Below are 22,823 nucleotides of genomic sequence, written 5' to 3'. Positions count from 1 at the left end.
TACATTTGCAAATATCTTTCTTAAAAAGAAAGACACGGACTTCTAAGAGGTATCATTATGTTGCGCTTGAGCTTCTCTTATTTGTTCTTGACATCGGTTTATCTCTCTCATCTTTATTTCTTGCGCAATCAAAAGAAAACGATTTAATCGCGTATATACTTTCATTTTGCGCTATAAAAGAGCCATTTGAAGCATGTTTTTCATTTGCAAATATCTTTCTTAAAAAGAAAGCCATGGACTTCTAAGAGGTATCATTATGTTGCGCTTGAGCTTCTCTATCTGTTCTTGACATCGGTTTATCTCTCTCATCTTTATTTCTTGCGCAATCAAAAGAAAACGATTTAATCGCGTATATACTTTCATTTTGCGCTAAAAAAGAGCCATTTGAAGCATGTTTTACATTTGCAAATATCTTTCTTAAAAAGAAAGCCACGGACTTCTAAGAGGTATCATTATGTTGCGCTTGAGCTTCTCTATCTGTTCTTGACATCGGTTTATCTCTCTCATCTTTATTTCTTGCGCAATCAAAAGAAAACGATTTAATCGCGTATATACTTTCATTTTGCGCTATAAAAGCGCCATTTGAAGCATGTTTTACATTTGCAAATATCTTTCTTAAAAAGAAAGCCATGGACTTCTAAGAGGTATCATTATGTTGCGCTTGAGCTCCTCTATCTGTTCTTGACATCGGTTTATCTCTCTCATCTTTATTTCTTGCGCAATCAAAAGAAAACGATTTATTCGCGTATATACTTTCATTTAGCGCTATAAAAGAGCCATTTGAAGCATGTTTTACATTTGCAAATATCTTTCTTAAAAGAAAGCCATGGACTTCTAAGAGGTATCATTATGTTGCGCTTGAGCTTCTCTATCTGTTCTTGACATCGGTTTATCTCTCTCATCTTTATTTCTTGCGCAATCAAAAGAAAACGATTTAATCGCGTATATACTTTCATTTTGCGCTATAAAAGAGCCATTTGAAGCATGTTTTACATTTGCAAATATCTTTCTTAAAAAGAAAGACACGGACTTCTAAGAGGTATCATTATGTTGCGCTTGAGCTTCTCTATCTGTTCTTGACATCGGTTTATCTCTCTCATCTTTATTTCTTGCGCAATCAAAAGAAAACGATTTAATCGCGTATATACTTTCATTTTGCGCTATAAAAGAGCCATTTGAAGCATGTTTTACATTTGCAAATATCTTTCTTAAAAAGAAAGACACGGACTTCTAAGAGGTATCATTATGTTGCGCTTGAGCTTCTCTATCTTCCTAAGAATTAGAAATGTCGGCGTAAGGTACGGAGGGGGGGGTGAAGTTCCCCCTACCCCGTGACCCATAACGACCAAGGCGGTGTTCATTTCCTGAAATTTCTGAAATTGTCCAGAGCTGGACATATATGGGGTTCTTGTGCACCCAGTGGCGGATCCAGGGGGGGGGGGGGGCCCGGGCCCCCCCCTCCTTGAGAAAAAAAATCATGTAAAGTCACGTGATTTTTACCTTTTTGGGGGGTTGGGCCCCCCCCCCCCCTGGCGCTCAAGGGGGGGGGGGGTGCAAATTGAAATTTTTTTGAGGATCAAAAAAAAAAAATGTGCTCACTACCCCCCCCCCCCCCCCCCCCCCCACTGAGCGAATTTTTGGCCGGCGCGTTTTTCAAATTTTCGGGAGCAAAAAAAAAAAAAAAAAAAAAAAAATTGTGCTCCCCCCCCCCCCCCCCCCCCCCCCCCCCCCCCCCCCCCCCCCCCCCCCCCCCCCCCCCCACTGAGCGACTTTTCGGCCGGCGCGATTTTCAAATTTTCGGGAGCAAAAAAAAAAAAGTTGGGCCCCCTCCCCTAAGAAATCCTGGATCCGCGCCTGTGTGCACCATCTCCCCTATCTTCTAGTGTTAATAACTAAGAAACAGAAAATGTCGGCGTAATGTAGGGAGGGGGGTGAAGTTCCCCTTATCCGGCAACAGCGCTATCATTAATAACATGAATATAAACGAATGGGGCTTTAATGAATCCTCGCGCGCACTTTTCGCAGTCTATTGTTGTTATATATCAATGGATTTCTTAAAGTTCGTTGACCTCTTAGTGGTCGCGAAAGTAGCTGTCGCCAAAGTTCGCTGTAACTTCTAACATTTGACATCATTTCGTGATACTCGTGATGATAGCAACGATATTAAATTTCCTAGTAGATTCTAGGCCTAGATCTAATGCCAATGGCAGAACGTGTCTTCTCAAGAAGTTCTGCCATTTTGTTAGTGCATGAATAGTGGAAAGCCGATGATCGCCAAGATTTCAGGAAAAGGTAATAAACCACCAGTTCAATATACAATAGCATATTTATTGTGTTGCCCCGTATACCTGTTTATATGTTGCCTGTGGTAGCCTTAACTGAGGTAGACCGAAAGCTTCAGTCTCTATATCGTCGGTTGTTCCACTGAGACTACGTCTGGCTCCACTAGATCTCCGGATATAGAGACTGAACGATCGCCTATGCCATCGCACGTTGATACACTCTACGGGTATACGATAAGACGATACTGCCCTGACGCTAAGTTAAATCCTTTTTTTGTAAGAATCGCATGCACTATCATATACAATTTGCATTTAGAATTAAACCACACATGATAAACATTAAGAAAATATGTGCCTTGGACCTCTGCATATGAAATCTTCTTCAAAAAAGTGTTATTATCTCTTCCACTTGACTGTCTTTAGACGTCAGCCATCTTGAATCAAAGTAATGAATATTCATGCCAAAGTTTTTTAGTCTGCACCCCATTGACCTCATTCATAGACGTGCGCGTACGCGCACGTACATGTACATCACGCTGCTGCTACTCACGTTTGAGTTCTTGTGTTGCCTGCTTCACGTGCGCGCGCTATCCTCGACGTGACGCGCGGAGGAGCTAGCCGAGGCGAGGTCATTGAATATTCATTAGCCACCATTTTGATTTCTGTCGGTCAATGCTTGACGTGGGTCATCGAGAAGCAGCCAAAAGCTTGGTAAGTCCTTTTATTTCTTTTCTATTTCTATTTCGTGGGGAAGGGGGGTAAAAAGGGAACTTTTAGGGACTGACAATTGCCTAGAAAATTACTGCAATTGAAGATAAATGATGTATTTCTCGTGGAGTTTGTCATGTTTGTGGGAGGGGCCTAACGGCTAAAATCTAGCCGTGATATCTTCAACATACGATGGCATAGGCGATCGTTCAGTCTCTATATCCGAAGGTCTAGTGGAGCCAGACGTCTCAGTGGAACAACCGACGATAAAGAGACTGAAGCTTTCGGTCTATAACGGAGGGTACAGTAACTCCGTTTTCGGGAAGCGTTATTTTTTTCTGCGGCACAGATTGGGTTTTTTTTTTTAAAGGGGTCTTGATTTACAGACTAATAGTGGTCGTGTGCGTACTACAGTACATGTAATCCACTACCGTATGGAATTAATGGAAAATCATTACATCAACAATTAAAATGAAATTGGAAATCTGAAGAGGAGGCAGCACGTCAATAAGGAGAACATCACAATAATTAATCAATAAAACTTAACTAACTTAAACGAAGAGGAATGTTATCTAAACACATAGGTCACGATGTTATTCAAACTTCTTCGCAACGATATGTGCTAGCGAACATGACTAGTCTCACGTACGTGCAGACACTATTCAGAAGGGAAAGAACGAACTTCCGACAACACGCACCATGCCCCAATCTGTGCCGCAGAAAAAAATAACGCCTCCAGGAAGCTCCAACACCGGCGCTGGTGTTGAAGCTTCCCGGAGTTAAGGGTACAGTGGCTTGATTCATTCTAAGATTAACAATGTGAGAAATAATTGGTGCAAATATCCGAGCGCAATCTTTAAAAGGAATGGTAGGAACTGGATCTAATGGACAAGATTTAGATCTAGACTAGGTCTAGGCTCTAGGAGGAAATTTACGAAAAAGGGAAAGAATTTCATCTTGGGTGGTATGTTGAAAGTAGGGAGGCCAATGCCCGGGCGTAAGGCTTCTACGCCTACGATTTGTGCGCTCGTCGTCCCAAGTCAGAAAATTGCCTGAAAGAAAAAAACAAAATAAAAATATCTATTGAATAAAATATATAACAAATACACAATTGTACACTCCAAAACATACCTATAGACTCTATTTACAGATCTGTAATGGTCTTTCACCATTTGTTGACGATCTTACACATTTTGACGTATTTAAATCCAATAATTGTCGTAGCAGACACCAGTGTCGTGCAGTAATGTATGAGAAGTGTTAAAAAAGACATTTCAGTAAAAAAAAAAAAAAAAAGTCTACGTGAGCAGTCTATACTTCAATTGAGAAGTGGAATGAATGCCATGATTTGAAGGTGTGTGTTTTAGTGTATGATATGGTTAGTGAGAGAGAGAGTCAGAGAGAGAGAGAGAGAAACATCTCTGTCAGTACACGTCTACGTCAGTGTATGTTGCATGCATGCAGTCCGTATTGTGTTTGCTGCAAGTTGGATTTATCGATCGAGATCGTTGATAATGCAGTGTCAGATTGATCTTTACTCATGAGGAAATAGTAATTGGAATACATCTCAAAACTAAGGTAGGCCTATTTATTTATTTTTACTTTACTTTTATTTTAATCTCGGAGTTTGCAAAGAGTGGCTTTCGAGCTTTCTCTCTATGTTTTGACCCTCCATGCCATGGCTAGCATGGCTCGATTTCAGGATTGCGGCTTGCATGCAATTACCGTACCTGGCCTGTAGTACTGTGTCGGTGTGTGTTACCGATTCAAGGCTAGCCGGTGATGATGAATGTACTTTCGCGCGAAGCTTTGAACTTGTTGTCCGGGCAATGACAAGCCTATTCCCTCGGGCCTGTCTAATTCTCAACGTAATGAAATTGATTGTTTCAAGGCTCTTACGTACGGCCAGGCGTAGAAGGAAGGGCCTACTTAAGAGCTGGATATCTCCTATTTTATGTAACTTCTAGAGTCGGTAGATGGGTGAGTTGTCTTAGTGAAAGAAAATGCTTTCTTTTAATCTTTGTTTTATAATAAACAAATTAGTAAATAAAAAGTTAGATTTTGGCATTGGCCTCCCTATTGAAAGGTCCTCAGTGTGGAAGAGGTGTGGGGTCCGAGTGGAAAAACATTTGGATTAAGACTATCTCTGATTTTTGTTTCGACTGCGTAGCAAAAAGCGAGACATAGGCACTGCTTTTCTGGTGGCGATGGCGACGGCGGTGGCGTGGACGGCGTCAACATCAAAAAAGGATAAGTTTTTGAATTTAAAATTATTTTTTTTTGATAGTATAAGTTCTTACTTAGTCAATGAAGCTTGGACTACACGGTAATTAAGTATCCCCAATCATGTGAGTAGAATTTCAAGTCACTAAGTTAAGGTCAAAGGTCATTTTAGGTCAACAAACTTAGACTTTGTTGTGGCATCAACATCAAGATTTTGAATTTTTAGCATATTTTCAAAAGTGTTTGTTCAAATTCCATGAAACTTGTACCCAAGAGTTATCAAGTATCACAAAACAATTGACACAATTTCCAGGTCACAATGTCAAAGGTCAGTTTAGGTCAGTAGACTTTGATTATGTTCTCCCAACTTAATATGAGAATAAATAAATATTTTTGTTATTTGTTCATATTTCATTCAAGTTATCGATCTTGGTACAAATAATAGTAAATCATTCTTCTGATGATTCTTAGTCAATATTCACTTCAAAATGCTGAATATATTCAGAGGATTTCATTTTTGAGGGCCTGCTAATGGGCCACCCTGCCTATAAATAATGTTCCAACCTCAATTTGTCATCATATCGAATTGCGTAATTAGTGTTGTAACATCATGGATATCTCCAATTCTGTTTAACCGCCAGTCAAAACCGGACGGTTTTCGGTTAAACGATTTATTAAAAAATATATATATTTTTTTTTTTAAACCCACGCGGGGAAGGACTTTCATTTAACTGCGAGGTGCAGTTGAAGGCGCCGATTTGTGCTTGTGAACTTGTCACAAATAATAGTAACAATGTCGTGTTTAGAAGTATGTGTAAGATCATTGATGTAAATTAAAAACAGTAGAGGACCTATGATAGAACCTTGTGGTACGCCATGTGTAATAGAAGAAACATTGGAGGAATTATTATTATAAAATACATATTGAGATCTATTAGAAAGATTACTTTCAAACCAAGATGACAGACAAATTGGAGTGTTCTAGTTTCCAAGTGGTGAGTCAACACACCGATTACTGAGCTGGGAGACATTGCCAAATTAAAAAGTTATTTAAAAAAAAAAAACGGGAAAACGATACCGTCCAATTGAAATCGGATAGGGCCATGAACGGTCGGATACCAGACGGTTGAACGTTTGACTACAGCACTATGCGTAATACAGGCGAGAGCGTTTCCCTTTTACACTAAAGAATTGAATAAACGTTTCAGCCATGGAATTGCCATCAACATGTGAAGGCAATGGAGAAAACTGTTTGCAGTTCAAAAGTTTCTTGTGATCATCACCGCAGTCCTCGATGGGGACTGATGATAATTAGCAAAGGTGCGATTTGCATGACAAAAACACTGACCTCTTAAAAGAGTTTGCAAAGTTAGTTCGGCTGAAATACAAAGACACATAGTATACACCTAAAAGCTGAATTTTGCCAATTCGATACTTACATACCTTATGATAATAGCGGTTAGTGTAAAAAGGCATGTGCGCAGGGAGTTTGCTAACTTCAGCAAACTCTGTGCATGCGCCCTTGTATACTATACTAATCGCTATTATTATTATAATTGATATGCAAACTGTGTGCAGATGCATGCACGTTGTGTACCGGTATATTTATGCACGATCCAGACGTTCTCGCAAAAAAAAAAATTCAGTTTGGAGAACCTAAAAGAAAAAAAAGAAAAACACAGAATTTGAGTGAGGATTAACTCATATCCTGCCATAAGGTCGCATGCACGCTACCGTTATAGTGCTTTGTACACGCGAGCACGCTTTCAATTGGCTGCTTAATTCACGAGAGCGGGCCACAGCATAGCTGCTTTATGCATGCATGCTCGCATTCGTTATAGCAGTTTTTGTTCATGCTCATTGTACTGTGCTGAGTGCTTGGCACGCGCTATTGATCGCACCATCAAATTATCAGATTATCTCAAAATAAACTTGGCACAGGGGGATTTGTGGCTTGGCACAATGGGGATTAGCCCTGTGGCACTGGGCTGTATTCATTACGGTAGGATAATTTGTTACAGTATAGTAATCAAAAGCATATTTCAGAGAGACAAATTCAGGAAAAATCGCTCAAAAACTTGCTTGGCTGGCGTCATATTCTTGTGTGCGCTCGAACTGCCACATTGCTTGATGGATTTCTTTCAAATTTCGTATGGAGGTGTATCTTGGTATAATCTACACACCTATAACTTTTGGTGATGCTGCCCCCAGTGTTCCGTCTTCTATAGGGTAAAAGGCCATATTTTTGTGGATGGTTTGTGTGCGCTCTATAGGCCATATTTCTCAAGGGATTTGTTTTAAAATTTGAACAAAGGTGTATCTTGGTATAATCTTCAAGCCAATAGACTTTGGTGATGCTGCCTCTAGTGTTCCATTTTTTATAGGGTCAAAGGTCATATTTTGATAGATGTCTTGTTTGCACTCTAGTGTGCGGTCTAACTGCATCATTTCTTGACAGATTTCTTTCAAATTGAGCATAAAAGTGTATGTTGGTAAAATCTATGCACCTATACTTTTTTGTGATGATGCCACCAGTGTCCCGTGTTTTTTAGGGTCAAAGGGTCATATTTTGGTGGGTGTCTAGTGTGTGCTCTGCAGGTCATATTTCATGACGGATTTCTTTTAAATTTTGAATGGAGATGTATCTTAGTACAATCTACACATCTACACTTTGGGCGATGCTGCCCTCATTTTCCGCCTTTTATATAGTCAAAGGTCATATGTCTTTTATGCACTCTAAATGCCACATTTCTCGACAGATTTCTTTCAAATGGTGTATGGAGGTGTGTCTTAGTACAATCTACACATTTTTAGTGTTTAGTGATGTTGCCATCTGTGTTCCGTCTGTTATAGGATCAAAGGTCATATTTTGGTGGCTGTCTTTTGTGCGCTCTAACTGCCACATTGACAGATATCTTTCACATTTCCTACAGATATGAATTATCCTACACACATTTTGTTTTGGTGATGCTGCTCTAAGTCTTGACAATAGTCCGAGCCACCAATGGCAATCTCTACGTAATCCTTTTGTTTCAGGGAGGGAAGAGGGCATCTTTGTCCCTCCTTCGAACATAAGGATGACACACAATCGCTGCCACTGCCGGGGGATACACTCGCATTGCGCGGCAATACAGATTGCGAGATTTTTAGTTAAAATTTCTGTGAAGCATACCATCACTTCTCTTTAGGTTTTGTGATTTTTGGTGCCAAAATAAGGGAGGTACTTGAAGGTACATTTTCCAATATTTTTGCCCCTCTCTTCAATTCAATTCAATTCTTTTTATTCATCCAAATTTTGGTCATACATTGTAAAAATATGTATATGAAAAACTATATCGTTGTGTTTATAATCATAGAAGAACCATCAAGATAAAAGATAGACAAGATAGAAATATTCTCATATGTATTACACATTGAAAATGATGAAAAGGATAGAACATCAGTGTGAAGGAAGGAAGGGAGGAGAACCACGCCAAGCCGATACTTGGGCCCACATGCTCCTCACTCCATTTGATTGTACAAACGAATGGAGTATGGAACATATGAGCCCAAATATCGGCCTGTCCAACAGCGCATATTCCTTCCTGATCGTAATAATACATATAAGTAATTTAGATTGTGATTTTCATTTGCAATGATCTGTTTAGCTTTTTCAGGGGTTTCGTGCCTAGCATTCTTCTGCCAAGTTTCGTTTTTTTCAGTTTTCCTGTTATTTTACTCGCCCTCTTAACTACACTTTCCATTTTCCTAAAGTCATCCTTCCTACATGCTGTAAACCAATCAATACAATTGAAATGAAACATACTCTCAACAATGGATTTGTAGAAAAGACTTAAGATAGGTCTATCAACATGTAGAGAGCTCAGTTTCCTATTAAAGATAAAACATTCTCGTTACCATGCCAGGTAAGTTTATTATCGATTGTTGTGCCCAGATATTTGTATTTTGGAACAATTTCAATGTTTTCATCTTTGATCTTCACTGGTTCGTGTTGTTGTGTAGCAACTCTAAAGTCAACAATGGTTTCTTTCATTTTGGACTGATTAAGTTTAATTATCATCACACCTGCTCTACATGTATATTTGAATGATAGTTATTTTCATCACCTCTGATCATCCCCAAGATTGCAGTTTCATCTGCAAATTTGAAAAAGCTAACATCATTATTAGTAGACATGCAATCATTAGTATACATCATATAAGAGCAGGAAGCACACATCCCTGAGGGACACCGGTATTGATAGATATTGAATCAGATAAGACCCCTTGCACTTTAACTCTTTTACCCACAGAATTAAAGAAGTAACTTTTGCAAGAGAAAATGGGTCTGCATAGTATTAAATGCTGATGAAAAATCTGTGAATATGACTCTTGCATAGCATCCAAGTTTATCGGTATGCTGTGCAATTTCTTGCACACAGAGTCTTAATTGCCGTTACAAATTCAAAAGCTTTTATGACTTTAAAGTTTTCAAGGAGTTAATTGCACCATAGCCCCCCCCTGAACAAGCTTTATTATCCCCTTGCCGACGAAGTCGGAGGGGATATAGTAACGCTGCCATCCGTCCGTTCGTAACAAATTTGTTTTCCAATCGATAACTTCGGTAATGTTTGACAGATTTTAAGGAAATTTGATATGAAGTTCGATTTCAGAGTATGTACGGTAGGTCATAGCTCATTAAATATGCGAAAAAATACACATCTGGTTTCCGATCGATAACTTAAGTAATGTTTGACAGATTTTAATGAAATTTGATATGAAGGTTCATGGTATCAAAACACAGCCTAAGTTGAATTTCCGAGTATGTAGGTCAAAGGTCATAGCTCATTAAATATGCGAATCTGGTTTCCTATCCATAAGTTTAGAATTGACGGATTTTAATAAAATTTGATATGAAGGTACATTGTATCAAAATACATGTACAGCCTAAGTTTGATTTCTAAGTTTGTAGGTCAAAGGTGAAAGGTCATTGCTCATTAAATATGCAAAAACACCTAATTATATGTGAAAATGTGGTTAACTTCCTTGCCTAGTAATATAATAGTAAAGTCCAATGGAAGTAACTTGTTCTGACGTATATAGGCCATTTGTACCCTGCGAGGGGATGCTACGCTTTGCGTTGACTTGTTTAAATACAAATTTCATTAATTAAATCTAAATTGTATATGTACTCAGAAAGTCAAGACAATGTAAAACTCCATTCATTACTTTCATGGTTTTTGTTGTCTAATTGTCAAGAAAAATTGAGGTGGGCAAGAACAAGAGAAAACTAGACATGTAATACTTGTTTGGAACAAGTATAGGTGGGCTGGTCAACTAAAATTTGAGACAAAATAGAGCAAAAATAAGTGAGATACTGCTTTAAAATTCTTAAAAAACAATATCATGTAGATTCATGACGTGAACGAAATTCACCTTCTATAGTCATAACACGCAAATTATGAAATTTCTGACATGAGGCCTTTAATCAAAATTTTCACTCTGATGACGTCATCAAAATGAAAAATGGTGATTACTGAGCTTGTAGAGAATTATCTTAGCTACAACATATCGAAATTTGGAAGAAAATCGATCAATATTTACAGAGATACAATCAATTTTCCATAAATATGCTGACGTCATAATATGCAAATTCCTATTTTTAGTTCGAAGGCCATTATGATGATGTCAAAATATTTGTAATAGCCAAATGAGACGTTAAATCATTTTTCCGACTCATTCTCTATCAAAATATGTAAAACTAGACATAATACTTGTTTTGAACAAGTATAGGTGGGCTGGTCAACTAAAATTTGAGACAAAATAGAGCAAAAATAAGCGAGATACTGCTAAAAAAAACAATGTCATTGATGTAATGATGTAAACGAAATTAACCTTCCATAGGCATAACACGCAACGTAAGAAATTTCTGATATGTGCCCTTTAATTGTAATTTTCACTATGATGAAGCATCAAAATGAAAAATGGTGTTGACCGACCTTGTAGAGAATTGTCTCAGCTACACCATATCGAAATTTGGAAGAAAATCGATCAATATTTACAGAGATACAATCAATGTTACATAAATATGCTGATGTCATTATATGCAAATATATGCAAGTTCCAAGGCCATTATGATGATGTCATGATACACTTAATGGCCAAATGAGACATGGAATCATATTTCCGACTCATACTCTATCTAAATATGAAGGTCACGGTTCATTCCAAAGAGCTATAATGGATTTTGTATAGGCATGTTTTTGCCCATATATGCTACAGGTGTATGTAATAAAAGAGCTCGCGGGCACGGACATTTATCTTGAATTGACGCTCATCTTGTTATTAATGGTCATAAAGTGATAAACATGGTATCAAATTCCTCGAAAAAATATGAGAAATATCATGAAAGAAAAAAAAATGGCGATTCTATGTTGTGTAATGGTGTTACGCATGTGCGTGTGCGCGATTTTTTATAAAATGCTTAAAATGACCTAAAACGTGTGCAAAATAAATTTGGGACGATTTTGAGCATTTACAATTTTTGCGCGCTGACGTACGCACAAGCGCGCGTTTTTTTACCTGAAATTAACCGGACTGATATTGACCTTGATCATGATAAATATGAATGAGAAATACCTTTTGGTTTTGAAGATATGATCATGAGATGATTTTCAGAAAAATTCACAAAATGGCGCCTAGATGACGTCATCAGTCAAGGTCAAGGTTGAAAACGTTATTGTGATTTCTCTATATGCCTATACATATGTGTGCCAAATTTCAAGGTATTTGATTTAGACAATTTCAAGTTATCTTGCTAACAAAAAAGTGGCGAGAATTAAGAAAAATAAATAAATAACTAGACATAATACTTGTTTTGAACAAGTATAGGTGGGCTGGTCAACTAAAATTTGAGACAAAATAGAGCAAAAAAACAAAACGAGATACTGCTAAAAAACAATGTTATTGATGTAATGATGTAAACGAAATTCACCTTCCATAGGCATAACACGCAACGTAAGAAATTTCTGATATGTGCCCTTTAATCGTAATTTTCACTATGATGACGAGATCAAAATGAAAAATAATGATGACTGACCTTGTAGAGAATTGTCTTAGCTAAAACATATCGAAATTTGGAAGAAAATCGATCAATATTTACAGAGATACAATCAATTTTCCATAAATATGCTGACGTCATAATATGCAAATTCCTATTTTTAGTTCGAAGGCCATTATGATGATGTCAAAATATTTGTAATAGCCAAATGAGACGTTAAGTCATTTTTCCGACTCATTCTCTATCAAAATATGTAAAACTAGACATAATACTTGTTTTGAACAAGTATAGGTGGGCTGGTCAATTAAAATTTGAGACAAAATAGAGCAAAAATAAGCGAGATACTGCTAAAAAAAACAATGTCATTGATGTAATGATGTAAACGAAATTAACCTTCCATAGGCATAACACGCAACGTAAGAAATTTCTGATATGTGCCCTTTAATTGTAATTTTCACTATGATGAAGCATCAAAATGAAAAATGGTGTTGACCGACCTTGTAGAGAATTGTCTCAGCTACACCATATCGAAATTTGGAAGAAAATCGATCAATATTTACAGAGATACAATCAATGTTACATAAATATGCTGACGTCATTATATGCAAATATATGCAAGTTCCAAGGCCATTATGATGATGTCACGATACACTTAATGGCCAAATGAGACATGGAATCATATTTCCGACTCATACTCTATCTAAATATGAAGGTCACGGTTCATTCCAAAGAGCTATAATGGATTTTGTATAGGCATGTTTTTGCCCATATATGCTACAGGTGTATGTAATAAAAGAGCTCGCGGGCACGGACATTTATCTTGAATTGACGCTCATCTTGTTATTAATGGTCATAAAGTGATAAACATGGTATCAAATTCCTCGAAAAAATATGAGAAATATCATGAAAGAAAAAAAAATGGCGATTCTATGTTGTGTAATGGTGTTACGCATGTGCGTGTGCGCGATTTTTTATAAAATGCTTAAAATGACCTAAAACGTGTGCAAAATAAATTTGGGACGATTTTGAGCATTTACAATTTTTGCGCGCTGACGTACGCACAAGCGCGCGTTTTTTGACCTGAAATTAACCAGACTGATATTGACCTTGATCATGATAAATATGAATGAGAAATACCTTTTGGTTTTGAAGATATGATCATGAGATGATTTTCAGAAAAATTCACAAAATGGCGCCTAGATGACGTCATCAGTCAAGGTCAAGGTTGAAAACGTTATTGTGATTTCTCTATATGCCTATACATATGTGTGCCAAATTTCAAGGTATTTGATTTAGACAATTTCAAGTTATCTTGCTAACAAAAAAGTGGCGAGAATTAAGAAAAATAAACTAGACATATAATACTTGTTTGGAACAAGTATAGGTGGGCTGGTCAACTAAAATTTGAGACAAAATAGAGCAAAAATAAGCGACATACTGCTTTAAAATTCTTATCAAACAATATCATGTAGATTCATGACGTGAACGAAATTCACCTTCTATGGGCATAACACGCAAATTATGAAGTTTTTGACATGAGGCCTTTAATCAAAATTTTTACTATGATGACGTCATCAAAATGAACAATGGTATTTACTGCGCTTGTAGAGAATTGTCTTAGCTACAACATATCGAAATTTTGAAGAAAATTGATCAATATTTACAGAGATACAATCAATTTTACATAAATATGCTGACGTCATAATATGCAAATTCGTATTTTGAGTTCCAAGGCCATTGTGATGATGTCACGATACACTTAATGGCCAAATGAGACATGGAATCATATTTCCGACTCATACTCTATCTTAATATGAAAAAAAATTGAGGATCCCGGTGCATTTCAAAGAGCTATAACGGATTTTGTATAGGCATGTTTTTGCCCATATATGCTATGTATTAAAAGAGCTCGCGCGCACTGACATTTATCTTGAATTTACGCTCATCTTGTTGATAATGGTCATAAAGAGATAAACATGGAATCAAATTCCTTGAAAAAATATGAGAAATATCATGAAAGAAAAAAAAATGGCGATTCTATGTTTTGTAATGGTGTTACGCGCGAAAACGCGCGCGCATGCTCGTACGCGCGATTTTTTATAAAATGCTTAAAATGACCTGAAACGTATGCGAAATAAATTTGAGACGATTTTGAGCATTTAAAAATTTTGCGCGCGCATTGACGCGCGGACGTACGCACACGTGCGCGTTTTTTGACCTGAAATTGACCGGACTGATATTGACCTTGACCATGATAAATATGAATGAGAAATAACTTACCGTTATAAAATTATGATCATAAGTAAATTTTCAGAAAATTTCACAAAAGGGCGCCTAGATGACGTCATCAGTCAAGGTCAAGGTTGAAAACCTTACTTTGTTTTGTCCATATGGCTATACATATGTGTGCTAAATATCAAATCATTTGATTGAGCCATTTTCAACTTATCTTGCTAACAAAAAAGTGGGTCGAAATAAGAAAAATAAACTAGATTTGTAATACTTGTTTGGAACAAGTATAGGTGGGCTGGTCGAACCAAAATTTGAGACAAAATGAAGGGTACATTTGAGATAGCTTATTGTCTCAGCTACAACATACTCGAAGTTCAGCGTAAACGAAGCTAAACGACAGAGATATTGCTCGCGAAAGAATCCAGTTTTGAGAAAAACTCATGTCCCATAGAGAATACACTCAAAATGTGAAAAATTGACATGTCTTTTTTAATCGCGAAAATACGCCCTGATGCCTTTGTCAAAATGAAAATTAGGGCCAATTTTATTTGTAGAGAATTGTCTCAGCTAAAACATATCAAAATTTTGAAGACAATCGATCAATATTTACAGAGAAACAATCAATTTTCCGTAAATATGCTGACGTCATAATATGCAAATTGAAATTTTGAGTTTGGAGGCCATTATGATGACGTCATGAGTTAATTGAGGGTCAAATGAGACATGAAATCATATCTCCAATTCATACTGTATCAAAATATGACCCAAAAATTGGGGTCACCTTGCATCCTAAAGGGCTACAATGGATCTTGTATAGGCATGTTTTTGCCCATATATGCTATGTATTACAAGAGCTCGCGCGCACGGAAATTTATGTTAAACGGTCGATCATTCCATTATTAATAGTCATAAAGAGACAAGCATGGTATTAATTTGTTTGTAAAAATATGTGGAATATTATGAAAGAAAAAAAATGGCGATTCAATGTTGTGTAATAGTTTTACGCGCGAAAACGCGCGCGCCGCGCGCATGCGCGTGTGTGTGGGCGATTTTTTATAAAATGCTTAGAATGGCCTAAAACGTATGTAAAATGATTTTGAGATGATTTTGAGCATTCAAAAATTTTGCGCGCGCACTGACGCGCGGACGTACGCGCACGCGCGCGTTTTTTGACCTGAAGTTGACCGGACGGATATTGACCTCGATCATGATAAATATGAATGAGAAATAGCTTTTGGTTATGAAGATATGATCATGAGTTGATTTTTACAAAATGGCGCCTAGATGACGTCATCAGTGAAGGTCAATGTTGAAAACGTTATTGTGCTTTGTACATATGCCTATACATATGTGTGCCAAATTTCAAGGCATTTCATTGAGCCATTTTCAAGTTATCTTGCTAACAAAAAAGTGGTTAGAAATAAGAAAAATATTTAATAAATAAATAAATAAATAAATAAATAATAAAGGCAATTCTAACGAAATTATAAGGTGGTCTGTACGTTATACAGCCCACCTGATAAATAACTAGACATAATACTTGTTTTGAACAAGTATAGGTGGGCTGGTCAACTAAAATTTGAGACAAAATAGAGCAAAAAAAACAAAACGAGATACTGCTAAAAAACAATGTTATTGATGTAATGATGTAAACGAAATTCACCTTCCATAGGCATAACACGCAACGTAAGAAATTTCTGATATGTGCCCTTTAATCATAATTTTCACTATGATGACGAGATCAAAATGAATAATAATGATGACTGACCTTGTAGAGAATTGTCTTAGCTAAAACATATCGAAATTTGGAAGAAAATCGATCAATATTTACAGAGATACAATCAATGTTACATAAATATGCTGACGTCATAATATGCAAATTCGTATTTTAAGTTCCAAGGCCATTATGATGATGTCACGATACACTTAATGGCCAAATGAGACATGGAATCATATTTCCGACTCATACTCTATTTAAATATGAAAAAACATCGAAGGTCACGGTTCATTCCAAAGAGCTATAACGGATTTTGTATAGGCATGTTTTTGCCCATATATGCTATGTAATAAAAGAGCTCGCGGGCACGGACATTTATCTTGAATTGACGCTCATCTTGTTATTAATGGTCATAAAGAGATAAACATGGTATCAAATTCCTCAAAAAAATATGAGAAATATCATGAAAGAAAAAAAAATGGCGATTCTATGTTGTGTAATGGTGTAACGCGCGAAAACGTGCGCGCTTGCTCGTACGAGCGATTTTTTATAAAATGCTTAAAATGACCTGAGACGATTTTTGAGCATTTAAAATTTTTGCGCGCGCACTGACGCGCGGACGTACGCGCACGCGCGCGTTTTTTTACCTGAAATTGACCGGACTGATATTGACCTTAATCATGATAAATATGATTGAAAAATGTTTGGTTATGAAGATATGATCAAGAGTTTATTTTCAGAAAATTTCACAAAATGGCGCCTAGATTACGTCATCAGTCAAGGTCAAGGTTGAAAACCTTACCGTGCTTTGTGTGGCTGCAGCGAGGTCGATCTCAAATAAATAGTCTAAACAAAGGCTTCTACGGGAATTGTATCTTTAATTGGAGTTTCATTTTCGTTCCAGTAAATTCCGTACTAGTATATTCCGTGAAAACTGTGGATAAATCACAGATAAAGAATAATAAATATAAGTACATCATAGCATCATCAATATAGCAATAAACAGTCTCTTTGAGAAACTTATAAAATAATGTACATTGTGTCATGATCTTTATAACTCATTAAAATAACCCCAGTCACTATTCTAGTCCATATGTATTAAACGGCTTTACATAAATACAAATCACACTAAAAGTGTCTCAACTAGACTTCACTATATCTTGAATAAACGATGAACTAAACAATTATAAATTCTGAATTTCTACTTAGTGCTTCAGCACTCTCATAATATATCATCAAATTATTTAACAATATCTTCACTATCATCATTGTTCTTCATATCAAATCAAATGTACATATTAAACCAGCATGGGCTTGCATGTCTTACACTACATACTAACATCAACATCTCTCAGTATGAAGTACAAAATACACACACTAATTTACACTTTATGTTTCAACAATTCATAGAAATAGATTCAATATACAACAAAACTAACCTCTTTGCCTGACATAATGACAAAACTATGACTGAAATCCCCATGATGCGCTGGCAAAAAGGGGATCCTTGGACCTCAACACAACCATGTTCTTGTAGCCTTCTGAGTGTTTGATATCAAGTGGTTATCAATAGGTGGCGCTATATTAGGCACCTTGCCTGAGGAAGTGCTATTACAAATATATGTGTGTTCATGTCATGCATCAATAATACAAGAACAAATGACTTGGGTGATAACTTAATTAAGTGCAACTGTCACAACACTTTGTTCATATGCCTTTACATATATGTGCCAAATTTCAAGGTATTTGATTACCGGTAAACCATTTTCAAGTTATCTTGCTAACAAAAAAGTGGGTGGAAATGAGAAAAATAAAGAAATAAAGGCGATTTTAACAAAATTATAAGGTGGTCTGTATTAGATACAGCCCAACTGAAAAACAGACATGACCAGGCAAGTTAGAGGAGGAGGTGACAAGAAACAAGGAATTGATTTTAATCGGCCTTAGTTTAGTAGTTTATGTTCATCATCATAATAATATGCTTCAATTTGTTTCTTTCTTTTCCATGTGTTTTTTCTTCAGGTAACTATGGGGACATAAACTTCTGAAGACTTAAGAGCTTATTGTTGGGTCCTTAGCCTTGCATCATGTTTAACTCGATCCTTGAGAAGCTACGATCACCTACCCAGCCAGAGAATCAACAGTTATTCTCTGTCATGGTGCCTGGACGAGCTGACCAAGGCAGACCTGATCAAGAGGAAGATGGATTCTTGCTCATTGGTGAGACTGCTAGTGAAAGAAACACCATACTGCCTGCTCATCATACCCCCAACAGCGTGTACCTTCCTTCTTATTCACAGGTTTGTCTTGCTACCTTACATGTAGCTAGCTTAGCAAATTTTGTGGCACAGAGAGACATGTCTGGAACACAAAATGCATAAATGTGAAGAAAAAATATTTTCATGGCACAGGGATTCAGAGATAGAACCACCACTAACAAAAAAGTAACACTATAAACAATGATAGAGCTATAAAGTAAGGCTATTATTTCTTTGCACCTTATTATAAATTACAATATTAATCATAAATGTAACTTGTATAGCGCCAAATCCACTCTGTAGAGTACTCAAGACGCATGCACCCTGCCCTTATGACACACACTTTCTCAAAGTTCTGTTGGAATCTTCAAGGTTGAAGGAAGCAGACTACACTTTAAAAGAATAAGAAGAAGAAATTAATTCAAAACTATTACTTAGGTATTTCAAATTAAAACTTCTTATTATCAGACTTAAACCATTACACATTTCTGTGTTTAGGATCCATCTTTTCATGCCACTACTTTTTGCTAAGGTACATTATCCATATTAATCCTCTCTTTTCTCCTAATCCTGAAATGCACTATTGTTTGGTAATCTGAAAAGGGAATCATACCGGCCTCAAATAAATTCAGTTTAATTCATTAAAACCAATAAGGTATCCTGATCATTTGATGAACGGCACCGAATTTAGAACAAATAACAACAGAGTTTGATAATAATAATAATAATATAGACATTTATAACGCACAACATATCCACCCAGAGGGTGCTCAAGGCGCTTACAATGAGCTACATAATATACTTAGATACAATTTTGCTTACATTACATTACACATGGTTATAAAAAAGAAGAAGATGATATTAGTTAAAGTTGGCCATTAGATAAGTTTTCAGGCTGGCCTTGAAACTATCTACTGATTTACAGTCCTTAAGTGTGTTAGGGAGACTGTTCCACAATCCGGGAGCTGTTGAGGCAAATGCTCGATCTCCCCATATTCGTCTGGTCTTAGGGATGATCAGAGTTGATGTATTGGCAGAACGCAGACCAGAACGACCAGGCTTGCGAAAGTTGAGTAGAGAATAGATGTACTGTGGCGAGGAGAACTTCAAGGCACGGTATGTGATCAGAAGGATTTTGTAGGTGAGACGATGTTCAACAGGAAGCCAATGCAGGGATTTAAGGACTAGAGTGATGTGGGCGAACTTGCGTGTATATGTCACTAGACGGGCAGCAGCATTCTGAACAAGCTGGAGCCTCTTAACTTGAGACATAGGGATGCCATAGAGTAAAGAGTTACAACAATCGATGCGGGATGTAACAAATGCATGCACAAGCTGCTCAGCTGCCTTTGTGGTGAGATACTTGCGAATAGCACAAAGATTACAGAGACTGTGGATCGCAAGTTTAACACTTGATGATACTTGCGACTCCATGGTCATATTGGAGTAAAAAATAACTCCAATATTTTGAATTTTCTTTACTGGAGTAATTGATGACGAACCAATATTCAGATTGGGGGTTACCGACTTGGCGAGTTGCTGCTTGGTACCCAGCATAACAAACTGAGATTTGTCGTCATTGAGCTTCAAGTAATTCTCCTTCATCCAATTCCTAATGTCACTTATACAGGCTTCAACACGAGCAATCCAGGCATCAACTTCCCCTTTTGAAGGAGAACACAAAAAGTATATCTGCGTGTCATCAGCATACATATGGTGCTTGAGATTATGCCTCTTGATGATATCATGAAGGGGAAGAGTGTAAATGTTGAAGAGTTGTGGCCCAAGTACCAATCCCTGGGGCACAGAGAAGCCAAGATGAACTTAGAGACACATAATAGCATGTCTGTCCTATAATCTCACATATTATTTCGTCTGTCATCCCTCTTGACTCCCAATACACACAAATAACACAATAATACACTTCAATTATTGTGGAATAGCCTGACTACGACTACTGAGAGCTGGCCGTTTATTCAGTATGAATGTTTAACAAACATTTCTTCTCGTTTCCTTCACTGGAAACCGGACCTATCATGGTCCAGGATAAAAAAACAGAGATAAAACTCAACGAGCATAAAAACCTTATTCAAACACAGTCATGTAACACTACATGACACAACGCACTTTTATTGTAAATAAAAGATGTCTCGTTGAAAGTTCAAGCTAGAATGATTCAATTACACACTAATTCATGCCACGCCCTGGTCTCCGTGGCAGAATTAGCTCGCACACCTGTACGAGCTGCCTATGCAAATCACATTCCATCGGGGCACAGCCCCGGACCCAACATAAGTATGCATTCATTAACGATACAAACAACATTTGCCTGCTATACAATCGTACCGCAGACAAATAATATTAAAAAACCCTAATACAGGGAAACCTTTGTAAAAAGACTAAGGGAGACACACAAAAACGGTCTTTATGGGCATGTGGTCTTTATTTTTTTGTTAGGTTTCCTTTATCTAATGAGAAACATGTTTCAAGGGAACAGAAAATATTGTCTTTATAGACAAGTTCCTTGTACCGGTATGCAATAAGAAACATTTTAACTGGAACAAAATATGTGGTCTTTGTAAACAGGTGGTCTTTGTAACATTATAATCAGTTTGTAAATTAAATTTGGAAAATAACTTAAAGAGAAGGTTGAGTTCTGGAAAGAGGTGGAAAATAATTTGTGAGCGTTTTCATTTTACTATTATGCAAGTGTGGAAGAACATCAGATACAAAGTGTTCCCTGAAAAGCATGAGTCTTCAAATTCCTTAATATTTTAAATATGTTTGTAAACTTTTGTAATTCGGCTAAACGTTGCGATGAATGTTTTATTTGAAATAAACTATTTTTAATGAATGAATGAATGTAAACTTGAATTTAAAAAGATTGCTTCCGTTTTGGTTTGTAAATTCCCTCTATGGCGGAGGCATCATTCTTGACTGCACGCAGTCAAAGTTTCATCTAGTTTTATTAATGTCTTAATATGACAAATATAATTTATTTATAATCAAAATTAAATTTTTCAATTAAAAGATAAAATATTTTATTTTTTGAAGATTTGATAAAACATGCAATTTTACTTATAAGTATGATTGACATAGTTGGCCAATCATAAATCCAAATGGCGGCAGCCAGATACCAGTAGGATTGTGATGAAATGACCTTTTATAATTTGATATATCACAAAAAGATGAACAAGATCTGAGATTTTCTTAGTGATTTCAATTGACTGATATTATATTTTTCAATGCACAATTATTATTTTTTGACTTTCATTCTCCTTAAAATTTTGATTTCTTTACTTACAGGTTGAGCAATCAGCAAATAACCCAGTCCAGCCATCATCCAGCAGGGCATGGTCATCACACCTTCTATCATCACCACCTCCAACATCCAGCCCTGCAGGGAGGAGCAATCAAGTTGATTCACAGACAGGCCATAGTCCCACATATGCCAACCTCGTCACAGAAGATATCCCATTCCGATTGTCAGAGCAGTTGTACTTTGCTCAGAAACTCTCAACAGACACAAGCTACTTTTCCGTGCCCCATCTCCCCAGCTACAATCCAACTAAATATCTCTATGACTTTGAGGAGGAAAGGAGAATGCTAAGAGAAACAGCTGATACTTGTGATTGATATGCATTGATTTTCTTTGATGTCCCATAGTACTTAAGTCAAGTTGACCTACTTGCAAGCTCTACAAGAACTTTAGGGGTTCCATTTTATAAGGTGAAAGTGTTCACCTAGGTCAACAGAGGCATTTATAAAAGCAGGCCTGATAAAAACCCGATTTAAATCGGTTTCCGAATTTTTTATTTTGCCCGATTTTTTCCAGATTTTTTTCTTTTTCTTTTTTTTTTTTTTTTTTTTGAACCATATTCTTATTTTCCTTCATTATTTTATTCTGATTTTCCCGATCCCCCCTTATTTTCTCTATTCTTCCCTATTTTGCCCTATTTTTTCCAAATTTTCTTACTCGAAAGGGGGAATGTTGTTAGATGCCATTTTTTCCCCATGAATCCTCTTCTTTTTTTTTTTTACTCAAGGGGGGGCGTGGTTGAGGGGAAAACAAAAAACCTATTTTATTTTTAGTGCTCACTATCACCCCTGTAAAAGGAAACTTGTTTTATTGGGGCGTAAGCAGCGAACCCGATTCCCATAGGAACCAGATGGCTCTTGTGCGATTTCCCACTGGAACCGGTGGGCCCCTGTATTAACCCTATGGTAATGAGAGAATTCAATAGTCGGCAATTTAACCCATACCACTTCAATTTTTATATTCCACTCCTTCATAGTTTGAACAAAAAAAAATGTATACAGCATCAAATGAACCAATGTGAATTACAATCGCACAATTTAACCAAA

General features: G+C 36.8%; 1 protein-coding gene across 2 annotated transcripts; it reads left to right on the top strand.

Moving 5' to 3' along the window:
• The first annotated feature begins 2,055 nt into the window (after positions 1–2,055).
• Positions 2,056–22,308, top strand: LOC100888688. Of its 2 annotated transcripts, none has more exons than XM_030990524.1 (3): positions 2,056–2,292; positions 18,223–18,500; positions 21,765–22,308. In XM_030990524.1, the coding sequence occupies exons 2-3, from the start codon at positions 18,288–18,290 to the stop codon at positions 22,092–22,094; spliced, it is 543 nt and encodes a 180-aa protein (XP_030846384.1). In that variant the 5' UTR covers positions 2,056–2,292; positions 18,223–18,287; the 3' UTR covers positions 22,095–22,308. The 2 variants fall into 2 exon arrangements, with proteins under 2 accessions (XP_030846384.1, XP_030846385.1); XM_030990525.1 differs by lacking the exon at positions 2,056–2,292 and adding an exon at positions 2,315–2,993.
• Positions 22,309–22,823: the final 515 nt, after the last annotated feature.

This window comes from Strongylocentrotus purpuratus, unplaced genomic scaffold, assembly GCF_000002235.5.
Source record: "Strongylocentrotus purpuratus isolate Spur 01 unplaced genomic scaffold, Spur_5.0 spur5_scaffold_19, whole genome shotgun sequence".
Lineage (NCBI taxonomy): Eukaryota > Metazoa > Echinodermata > Echinoidea > Camarodonta > Strongylocentrotidae > Strongylocentrotus > Strongylocentrotus purpuratus.
This window is presented reverse-complemented; position numbering and strand designations above follow the sequence as displayed.

Excerpts from the sequence above, each read along its gene's own strand:
- LOC100888688 (XM_030990524.1), top strand. The coding sequence starts at position 18,288 with ATGTTTAACTCGATCCTTGAGAAGCTACGATCACCTACCCAGCCAGAG. Across the intron at positions 18,501-21,764 it reads ACCTTCCTTCTTATTCACAG|GTTGAGCAATCAGCAAATAA; the intron begins GTTTGTCTTGCT and ends CTTTACTTACAG.